Below are 12,507 nucleotides of genomic sequence, written 5' to 3' on the forward strand. Positions count from 1 at the left end.
CAGCACAGTATCCAGCGACAGTACATTTACCAGTGACATCATGGTATCCAGCGACAACACAGTGACCAGCGATAGTACATTTACCAGTGACATCACGGTATCCAGCGACAGTACATTTACCAGTGACATCATTGTATCCAGCGACAGTACATTTACGAGTGACAGCACTGTATCCAGCGACAGTACATTTATCAGTGACAGCACAGAATCCAGCGATAGTACATTTACCAGTGACATCACGGTATCCAGCGACAGTACATTTACCAGTGACATCATTGTATCCAGCGACAGTACATTTACCAGTGACAGCACTGTATCCAGCGACAGTACATTAATCAGTGACAGCACGGTATCCAGCGATAGTACATTTACGAGTGACAGCACTTTTACGAGTGACATCACGGTATCCAGCAACAACACATTTACCAGTGACAGCACAGAATCTAGCGATAGTACATTTACCAGTGACAGCACATTATCCAGCGACAGTACATTTATGAGTGACAGCACGGTATTCAGCGACAGTACATTTACTAGTGACAGCACGGTATCCAGCGATAGTACATTTACGAGTGACAGCACTGTATCCAGTGACATCACAGAATCCAGCGATAGTACATTTACCAGTGACATCACGGTATCCAGCGACAGCACAGTATCCAGCGATAGTACATTTACCAATGACAGCACGTTTACCAGTGATAGCACAGTATCCAGCGATAGTACATTTACCAGTGACAGCACAGAATCCAGCGACAGCACAGTATCCAGCGATAGTACATTTACCAGTGACATCACGGTATCCAGTGACAGCACATTTACCAGTGATAGCACGGTTACCAGTGACAGCACGTTTACCAGTGATAGCACAGTATCCAGCGATAGTACATTTACGAGTGACAGCACCCTATCCAGTGACAGTACTTTTACGAGTGACATCACGGTATCCAGCGACAACACATTAACCAGTGACAGCATAGAATCCAGCGATAGTACATTTACCAGTGACAGCACGGTATCCAGCGACAGTACATTTACCAGTGACATCATGGTATCCAGCGACAGCACAGTATCCAGCGACAGTACATTTACCAGTGACATCACGGTATCCAGCGACAGTACATGTATCAGTGACAGCACGGTATTCAGCGACAGTACATTTGCGAGTGACAGCACTGTATCCAGCGACAGTACATTTACTAGTGACAGCACGGTATCCAGCGACAGTACATTTGCGAGTGACAGCACTGTATCCAGCGACAGTACATTTACTAGTGACAGCACGGTATCCAGCGATAGTACATTTACGAGTGACAGCACAGTATCCAGCGACAGTACATTTACCAGTGACGTCATGGTATCCAGCGACAACACAGTGACCAGCGACAGTACATTTACCAGTGACAGCACAGAATCCAGCGATAGTACATTTACCAGTGACATCACGGTGTCCAGCGACAGCACAGTATCCAGCGATAGTATATCTACCAGTGACAGCACGTTTACCAGTGATAGCACAGTATCCAGTGACATCACGGTATCCAACGACAACACAGTAACCAGCGATAGTACATTTACCAGTGACATCACGGTATCCAGCGACAGCACAGAATCCAGCGATAGTACATTTACCAGTGACATCACGGTGTCCAGCGACAGCACTGTATCCAGCGACAGTACATTTATCAGTGACAGCACAGAATCCAGCGATAGTACATTTACCAGTGACATCACGGTATCCAGCGACAGCACAGTATCCAGCGATAGTACATTTACCAGTGACAGCACGTTTACCAGTGATAGCACAGTATCCAGTGACATCACTGTATCCAATGACAACACAGTGACCAGCGATAGTACATTTACCAGTGACAGCACTGTATCCAGCGACAGTACATTAATCAGTGACAGCACGGTATCCAGCGATAGTACATTTACGAGTGACAGCACTTTTACGAGTGACATCACGGTATCCAGCAACAACACATTTACCAGTGACAGCACAGAATCCAGCGATAGTACATTTACGAGTGACAGCACCGTATCCAGTGACATCACATTTACCAGTGACAGCACAGAATCCAGCGATAGTACATTTACCAGTGACATCACGGTATCCAGCGACAGCACAGTATCCAGCGATAGTACATTTACCAGTGACAGCACAGAATCCAGCGATAGTACATTTACCAGTGACAGCACATTATCCAGCGATAGTACATTTATGAGTGACAGCACGGTATTCAGCGACAGTACATTTACTAGTGACAGCACGGTATCCAGCGATAGTACATTTACTAGTGACAGCACTGTATCCAGTGACATCACATTTACCAGTGACAGCACAGAATCCAGCGATAGTACATTTACCAGTGACATCACGGTATCCAGCGACAGCACAGTATCCAGCGATAGTACATTTACCAGTGACAGCACGTTTACCAGTGATAGCACAGTATCCAGCGACAGTACATTTACTAGTGACAGCACGGTATCCAGCGATAGTACATTTACAAGTGACAGCACTGTATCCAGTGACATCACATTTACCAGTGACAGCACAGAATCCAGCGATAGTACATTTACCAGTGTCATCACGGTATCCAGCGATAGTACATTTACCAGTGACAGCACGTTTACCAGTGATAGCACAGAATCCAGCGATAGTACATTTACCAGTGACAGCACGTTTACCAGTGATAGCACAGTATCCAGCGATAGTACATTTATCAGTGACAGCACGGTTACCAGTGACAGCACGTTTACCAGTGATAGCACAGTATCCAGCGATAGTACATTTACGAGTGACAGCACCCTATCCAGTGACAGTACTTTTACGAGTGACATCACGGTATCCAGCGACAACACATTAACCAGTGACAGCATAGAATCCAGCGATAGTACATTTACCAGTGACAGCACGGTATCCAGCGACAGTACATTTACCAGTGACATCATGGTATCCAGCGACAGCACAGTATCCAGCGATAGTACATTTACCAGTGACATCACGGTATCCAGCGACAACACATTTACCAGTGACAGCACTGTATCCAGCGACAGTACATTCATCAGTGACAGCACGGTATTCAGCGACAGTACATTTGCGAGTGACAGCACTGTATCCAGCGACAGTACATTTACTAGTGACAGCACGGTATCCAGCGATAGTACATTTACGAGTGACAGCACAGTATCCAGCGACAGTACATTTACCAGTGACATCATGGTATCCAGCGACAACACAGTGACCAGCGATAGTACATTTACCAGTGACATCACGGTATCCAGCGACAGTACATTTACCAGTGACAGCACAGAATCCAGCGATAGTACATTTAACAGTGACATCACGGTATCCAGCGACTGCACAGTATCCAGCGATAGTACATTTACCAGTGACAGCACGTTTACCAGTGATAGCACAGTATCCAGTGACATCACGGTATCCAACGACAACACAGTGACCAGCGATAGTACATTTACCAGTGACATCACGGTATCCAGCGACAGTACATTTACCAGTGACATCATTGTATCCAGCGACAGTACATTTACGAGTGACAGCACTGTATCCAGCGACAGTACATTTATCAGTGACAGCACAGAATCCAGCGATAGTACATTTACCAGTGACATCACGGTATCCAGTGACAGCACATTTACCAGTGATAGCACAGTATCCAGTGATAGTACATTTACCAGTGACAGCACAGAATCCAGCGATAGTACATTTAACAGTGACATCACGGTATCCAGCGACAGCACAGTATCCAGCGATAGTACATTTACCAGTGACAGCACAGTATCCAGCGACAGTACATTTACCAGTGACATCATGGTATCCAGCAACAACACAGTGACCAGCGATAGTACATTTACCAGTGACATCACGGTATCCAGCGACAGTACATTTACCAGTGACATCATTGTATCCAGCGACAGTACATTTACGAGTGACAGCACTGTATCCAGCGACAGTACATTTATCAGTGACAGCACAGAATCCAGCGATAGTACATTTACCAGTGACATCACGGTATCCAGCGACAGCACAGTATCCAGCGATAGTACATTTACCAGTGACAGCACGTTTACCAGTGATAGCACAGTATCCAGTGACATCACGGTATCCAACGACAACACAGTGACCAGCGATAGTACATTTACCAGTGACATCACGGTATCCAGCGACAGTACATTTACCAGTGACATCATTGTATCCAGCGACAGTACATTTACGAGTGACAGCACTGTATCCAGCGACAGTACATTTATCAGTGATAGCACAGAATCCAGCGATAGTACATTTACCAGTGACATCACGGTATCCAGCGACAGCACAGTATCCAGCGATAGTACATTTACCAGTGACAGCAAGTTTACCAGTGATAGCACAGTATCCAGTGACATCACGGTATCCAGCGATAGTACATTTACGAGTGACAGCACTTTTACGAGTGACATCATGGTATCCAGCAACAACACATTTACCAGTGACAGCACAGAATCCAGCGATAGTACATTTACCAGTGACAGCACGGTATTCAGCGACAGTACATTTGCGAGTGACAGCATTTTATCCAGCGAAAGTACATTTACTAGTGACAGCACGGTATCCAGCGATAGTACATTTACGAGTGACAGCACAGTATCCAGCGACAGTACATTTACCAGTGACATCATGGTATCCAGCGACAGCACAGTATCCAGCGATAGTACATTTACCAGTGACATCACGTTATCCAGCGACAGTACATTAACCAGTGACATCATGGTATCCAGCGAAAGCACAGTATCCAGCGAAAGTACATTTACCAGTGACATCACGGTATCCAGCGACAGCACAGTATCCAGCGATAGTACATTTACCAGTGACAGCACGTTTACCAGTGATAGCACAGTATCCAGTGACATCACGGTATCCAACGACAACACAGTGACCAGCGATAGTACATTTACCAGTGACATCACGGTATCCAGCGACAGTACATTTACCAGTGACATCATTGTATCAAGCGACAGTACATTTACGAGTGACAGCACTGTATCCAGCGACAGTACATTTATCAGTGACAGCACAGAATCCAGCGATAGTAGATTTACCAGTGACATCACGGTATCCAGCGACAGCACAGTATCCAGCGATAGTACATTTACCAGTGACAGCAAATTTACCAGTGATAGCACAGTATCCAGTGACAGCACGGTATCCAGCGATAGTACATTTACGAGTGACAGCACTTTTACGAGTGACATCACGGTATCCAGCAACAACACATTTACCAGTGACAGCACAGAATCTAGCGATAGTACATTTACCAGTGACAGCACATTATCCAGCGACAGTACATTTATGAGTGACAGCACGGTATTCAGCGACAGTACATTTACTAGTGACAGCACGGTATCCAGCGATAGTACATTTACGAGTGACAGCACTGTATCCAGTGACATCACATTTACCAGTGACAGCACAGAATCCAGCGATAGTACATTTACCAGTGACATCACGGTATCCAGCGACAGCACAGTATCCAGCGATAGTACATTTACCAGTGACAGCACGGTATCCAGCGACAGTACATTCACGAGTGACAGCACGGTATCCAGCGACAGTACATTTACGAGTGACAGCACTGTATCCAGCGACAGTACATTTATCAGTGACAGCACGGTATTCAGCGACAGTACATTTACGAGTGACAGCACTGTATCCAGTGACATCACGGGATCCAGCGACAACAAATTTACCAGTGACAGCACAGAATCCAGCGACAGCACAGTATCCAGCGATAGTACATTTACCAGTGACATCACGGTATCCAGTGACCGCACATTTACCAGTGATAGCACACTATCCAGTGACAGTACTTTTACGAGTGACATCACGGTATCCAGCGACAACACATTAACCAGTGACAGCATAGAATCCAGCGATAGTACATTTACCAGTGACAGCACGGTATCTAATGACAGTACATTTACCAGTGACATCATGGTATCCAGCGACAGCACAGTAACCAGCTACAGTACATTTACCAGTGACATCACGGTATCCAGCGACAGTACATTTACCAGTGACATCATGGTATCCAGCGACAGCACAGTATCCAGCGATAGTACATTCACCAGTGACATCACGGTATCCAGCGACAACACATTTACCAGTGACAGCACTGTATCCAGCGACAGTACATTTATCAGTGACAGCACGGTATCCAGCGATAGTACATTTACGAGTGACAGCACAGTATCCAGCGACAGTACATTTACCAGTGACATCATGGTATCCAGCGACAGCACAGTATCCAGCGATAGTACATTTACCAGTGACATCACGGTATCCAGCGACAGTACATTTACCAGTGACATCATGGTATCCAGCGAAAGCACAGTATCCAGCGAAAGTACATTTACCAGTGACATCACGGTATCCAGCGACAGTACATTTACTAGTGACAGCACGTTATCCAGCGACAGTACATTTACGAGTGACTTCACGGTATCCAGCGACAACACATTTACCAGTGACAGCACAGAATCCAGTGACAGTACTTTTACGAGTGACATCACGGTATCCAGCGACAACACATTTACCAGTGACAGCACAGAATCCAGCGATAGTACATTTACCAGTGACATTACGGTATCCAGCGACAGTACATTTACCAGTGACATCATGGTATCCAGCGACAGCATGTTTACCAGTGATAGCACAGTATCCAGTGATAGTACATTTACCAGTGACAGCACGGTTACCAGTGACAGCACGTTTACCAGTGACAGCACGGTATTCAGCGACAGTACATTTGCGACTGACAGCACTGTATCTAGCGACAGTACATTTACCAGTGACATCACGGTATCCAACGACAGTACATTTACGAGTGACAGCACTGTATCAAGTGACAGTACATTTACGAGTGACAGCACTGTATCCAGTGACAGTACATTTACCAGTGACAGCACGGTATCCAGCGACAGTACATTTACCAGTGACATCATGGTATCCAGCGACAGCACAGTATCCAGCGATGGAACATTTACCAGTGACATCACGGTATCCAGCGACAGTACATTTACCAGTGACATCTTGGTATCCAGTGACAGCACCCAATCCAGTGACAGTACTTTTACGAGTGACATCACGGTATCCAGCGACAGTACATTTACGAGTGACAGCACTGTATCCAGTGACAGTACATTTATCAGTGACAGCACAGTATTCAGCGACAGTACAGTATCAAGCGATAGTACATTTACCAGTGACATCACGGTATCCAGCGACAGTACATTTACCAGTGACATCATGGTATCCAGCGACAGCACAGTATCCAGCAAAAGTACATTTACCAGTGACATCACGGTATCCAGCGACAGTACAGTATCCAGCGATAGTACATTTACCAGTGACATCACGGTATCCAGCGACAGTACATTTACCAGTGACATCACGGTATCCAGCGACAGTACATTTACGAGTGACAGCACTGTATCCAGTGACAGTACATTTATCAGTGACAGCACAGTATTCAGCGACAGTACATTTGCGAGTGACAGCACTGTATCCAGCGACAACACATTTACCAGTGACAGCACAGAATCCAGCGACAACACATTTACCAGTGACATCACAGTATCCAGCGACAGTACAGTATCAAGCGATAGTACATTTACCAGTGACATCACGGTATCCAGCGACAGTACATTTACCAGTGACATCATGGTATCCAGCGACAGCACAGTATCCAGCAAAAGTACATTTACCAGTGACATCACGGTATCCAGCGACAGTACAGTATCCAGCGATAGTACATTTACCAGTGACATCACGGTATCCAGCGACAGTACATTTACCAGTGACATCACGGTATCCAGCGACAGTACATTTACGAGTGACAGCACTGTATCCAGTGACAGTACATTTATCAGTGACAGCACAGTATTCAGCGACAGTACATTTGCGAGTGACAGCACTGTATCCAGCGACAACACATTTACCAGTGACAGCACTGTATCCAGCGACAACACATTTACCAGTGACAGCACAGAATGCAGCGATAGTAAATTTACCAGTGACATCACGTTTACCAGTGACAGCACTGTATCCAGTGACAGTACTTTTACGAGTGACAGCACGGTATCCAGCGACAGTACATTTACGAGTGACATCACGGTATCCAGCGACAACACATTTACTAGTGACAGCACAGAATCCAGTGACAGTACTTTTACGAGTGACATCACGGTATCCAGCGACAACACATTTACCAGTGACAGCATAGAATCCAGTGATAGTACATTTACCAGTGACATCACGGTATCCAGCGACAGTACATTTACCAGTGACATCATGGTATCCAGCGACAGCACAGTATCCAGCGATAGTACATTTACCAGTGACATCACGGTATCCAGCGACAGTACATTTACCAGTGACATCATGGTATCCAGCGACAGCACAGTATCCAGCGAAAGTACATTTACCAGTGATAGTACATTTACCAGTGACAGCACGTTTACCAGTGATAGCACAGTATCCAGTGATAGTACATTTACCATTGACAGCACATTTTCCAGTGATAGCAGAGTATTTAGCGGTAGTACATTTACCAGTGACAGCACGGTATCCAGCGACAGTACATTTACCAGTGACAGCACGGTATCCAGCGACAGTACATTTATGATTGACAGCACTGTATCCAGCGACAGAACAATTGCTAGTGACAACACGTTTACCAGAGATAGCACAGTATCCAGCGATAGTACATTTACCAGTGACAGCACAGTATCCAGCCACAGTACATTTACAAGTGACAGCACTGTATCCAGTGACAGTACATTTGGCAGTGACAGCACAGTATCCAGCGACAGCACTATTACCAGTGACAGCACGTCTACCAGTGTGACTCCAGATATTTCGAGCTTTGCTGGAAATGGTCTTTCTCCCGGTGTTTCTGCTTTATGCTGCATTTTCATCTCATTGTCCTTGCACTACTTGAACGTCTAGAACAGACATGTCCAAAGTCTGGCCCGGGGGCCAAATGCGGCCCGTGGTAAAATTTCATCCGGCCCCGGCCTCTGTCATAAAATCAATAACGTCTGCCCGCACAGACTTATAAATTGGTCAGTAGTACTGCTACCAGCATATTATGTAGCTTACACACTAAACGCTGCTCCTCATTTACCCACTAAAGGGCAGCAGCACTCTAAGCAACATTACTCCGTTTTACCCTTTACTTCCAATTTTCTAAAATGGCAACAATCAACAAAAGAAAGTTGACTGCAACAGCCGACGTTTCAAGGATAGGTGGAAATTGGACTACTTCTTCACTAAAATACGCAACAGCTGTGTCTGCCTCATTTGCAAAGAGACAGTCACTGTTTTTAAAAAGTTCAATGTGAGGCGATATTACCAAACAAGTCACGCTGACATGTACAACAAGATTACAGGGAAGATACGTAGCGAGAAATTGAAGCAACTTGAAGCTTGTTTAATTTCACAGCAGAAGTATTTCGCAAGAGCCCGAGAGTCGAAAGAATGCCACAAAGGCTAGTTGCGAGATTGTTGAAATTATTAGTTATAAAAATTAATTAAAAAAAAAAAATGTGACACACACAATGGCTTGCTAAAATTTGCTTAAATATATTGTTCTCCGTAAAGGACGTCAGCCAAGGTCGCCCCCCCCCCCCCCCTCATTTTTACCACACCAAATCTGGCCCCCTTTGCAAAAAGTTTGGACACCCCTGGTCTAGAAGGCTGCAATAGTCCCTCAAGAGTTCAAGGAGGACAGCTATCCATGGGAAATTTATCCAAATATTTTTTGGCGACATCAGTCCAGGAGCTTTTAAAATGCACCTGGTGTAAATATACCGCACGACACAACTATCAAGTACGTCAGAACAAACATTACCCAATTGACATTTTGGAGAAATTTTTCCTGCTGCGCCATGAAGAGTATCTGAGGGACAGTCTTGTGCCACGCAGCAGCAGCACACAGTCTGTTTTATAGCGCAAAACGTGATCGGACCTGGACCCCCGATGACTTTTACATCTTCTGACACCAGCCTGTATTGAATCAACATCACATCATCTCAATGAACTAGATCACTGACTAAAGTATGCAGTATTTTTCTAAACATTTTTGCACTACTGCTATTGACAGACCCCATTCAGTGTGGGGTGGTTAGAAACCCTCCAGCATCATCACCTTCAGCATGGGCTCCCACCAAGGCTCTGTCAACACATGACTGCGTCTCAAGGTCTCCAACCAACCACATTGTGAAGTACGTGGACAACACAACAGTGGGGAACCTCATTTTGGGTGACAACGACCTGGCCTACAGACAGGAGGTGGAGTATTTGGTGGACTGGTGCAAAGATAACAGCTTGATCTTGAACAATGATAAAACAAAACAGGTCATTGTCATCTTCAGGAAGAACCAGCCCAACAATGCTCTGCTTCTCATCAACAACACGGCCTTGGAGGTGGTCAGCAGCACCAAGTTCCTGAGAGTGCACATTACGGATAAACTAACCTGTTCGATGAACACAGCGTCTCTGGTGAAGAGGGCACAGAAGCGCCTGTCCGTTCTGCGGAAGATAAGCGTCCCACCTGCTCCACCCATCCTCATCACATCGTGAGAGCATCATGACGACCTGCCTCTCTGTGTGGTGTAGAGGCTGCAATGCCTCTTACTGGAGCAGTGTGAAGAAGGTGGTGAGGACAGCAGAGGAAATTATTGGGACTTCTCCCCCCTTTATTCAGGATATTGGACATAAGCGCCGCTAATCCCGAGCCGCAATCATTAGGAACCCCTCTCACCCACATCACAGACTGTTTACCCTGCTGGTAAGAGGTTCTGCAGTGTGCAGTGGAGGACCACTAGGTTCTTAAATAGTTTTGTCTTCGCGGCCATTGGACCCTTAAACTGCACTGCCTGGCTTGCACATTGCACATAGATTTTTCTGTGCACTCCTGTACTGTACAACATACAGACAGTTTACACCAGGGGTATCCAAACTGGTCCTCAAGGGCTGTGGGTCCTGGATTTTGTTCCTACCAATCGAGCAGAGACCATTTAACCAATGTTTTTTACACCAAAAAGTTTCTGTTAAAATGGCAGCACCTTACTGTTTATTTTATTTTTGTGTTTGTTTATCTTTGAAAGTTAACTTATTTTGCTGTTTTATGGTATGTAAAGCACTTTGGTCTCCTTGTCGGATTTTTAAAATGTGCTATACAAATAAAGTTGATTGATTTGAGTACTGTAATCAACTGATTATGCTTGTAAGACACCAGATTGGTGAAAAACTGTTGTCATGTTTTGTTTAAATTAGGTCCAGCACACACTGCGGCCCTATGTGGAATAGTTTGGACACCCCTGGTTAACATGGTCCACCTATTTCTGCGTATTGAAATACTGTCTCTTGTTGTGAACCTGGCTAGCACGTTTTGCACATTCCTATTGCACTGTTGTACAGTACTCCAATTCTCTGATTTTTTTTTTTTAATTCACATTTGATTATTTTCAGATTTTTTATTTAACTTTTATTACTTGAATATATTGTTAACACTGTGTGGGTCAAATCTAACAAAATTTCATTTGTTATTCATTTGTGCATACCAAAATGACAAATAAAGGTTCTAACTAACCTACCTACCTACCTACCTACCTACAGTGGGCCAAATACTGTAAGTATTTATTCAACCACCAATTCTGCAAGTTCTCCCATTTGAAAATATTAGAGAGGCCTGTAATTGTCATCATGGGTAAATCTGAACCATGAGAGACAGAATGTGGGAAAAAAACAGAAAATCACATTGTTTGATTTTTAAAGATTTTTTTTGCAAATCATGGTGGAAGATAAGTATTTGGTCAATACCAAAAGTTCATCTCAATACTTTGTTATATACCCTTTGTTGGCAATAACGGACGCCAAACGTTTTCTGTAACTCTTCAAAAGCTTTTCACACACTGTTGCTGGTATTTTTGCCCATTCCTCCATGCAGATCTCCTCTAGAGCAGTGTTGTTTTGGGGCTGTTGTTGGGCAACACAGACTTTCAACTCCCTCCACAGATTTTCTATGGGTTGAGATCTGGAGACTGGCTAGGCCACTCCAGGACCTTGAAATGCTTCTTACGAAGCCACTCCTTTGTTGCCCTGGCTGTGTGTTTGGGATCATTGTCATGCTGAAAGACCCAGCCACGTCTCATCTTCAATGCCCTTGCTGATGGAGGGAGATTTTCACTCAAAATCTCTGGATACATGGCGCCATTCATTCTTTCTTTTACACAGATCAGTCAGCCTGGTCCCTTTGCAGAAAAGCAGCCCCAAAGAATGATGTTTACACCCACATGCTTCACAGTGGTGTTCTTCGGATGCAATTCAGTATTCTTTCTCCTCCAAACACCAGAACCTGTGTTTCTACCAAAAAGTTCTATTTTGGTTTTCATCTGACCATAACACATTCTCCCAGTCCTGTTCTGGATCATCCAAAT

The 12,507-nt window shown here is 44.8% G+C and overlaps 1 protein-coding gene across 1 annotated transcript in view; it reads left to right on the forward strand.

Moving 5' to 3' along the window:
* Positions 1-10,648, forward strand: part of LOC130910328 (uncharacterized) — a 29,503-nt gene extending 18,855 nt beyond the window's left edge. The window contains exons 10-15 of the mRNA XM_057827529.1: positions 1,366-1,388; positions 1,456-1,555; positions 1,654-1,676; positions 2,446-4,092; positions 5,128-5,798; positions 10,170-10,648. Coding sequence (XP_057683512.1) covers positions 1,366-1,388; positions 1,456-1,555; positions 1,654-1,676; positions 2,446-4,092; positions 5,128-5,798; positions 10,170-10,648 — 2,943 coding nt within the window. The remainder of the gene's footprint in view (positions 1-1,365; positions 1,389-1,455; positions 1,556-1,653; positions 1,677-2,445; positions 4,093-5,127; positions 5,799-10,169) is intronic.
* The last annotated feature ends 1,859 nt before the right edge of the window (positions 10,649-12,507 follow it).

This window comes from Corythoichthys intestinalis, chromosome 22, assembly GCF_030265065.1.
Source record: "Corythoichthys intestinalis isolate RoL2023-P3 chromosome 22, ASM3026506v1, whole genome shotgun sequence".
NCBI lineage: Eukaryota > Metazoa > Chordata > Actinopteri > Syngnathiformes > Syngnathidae > Corythoichthys > Corythoichthys intestinalis.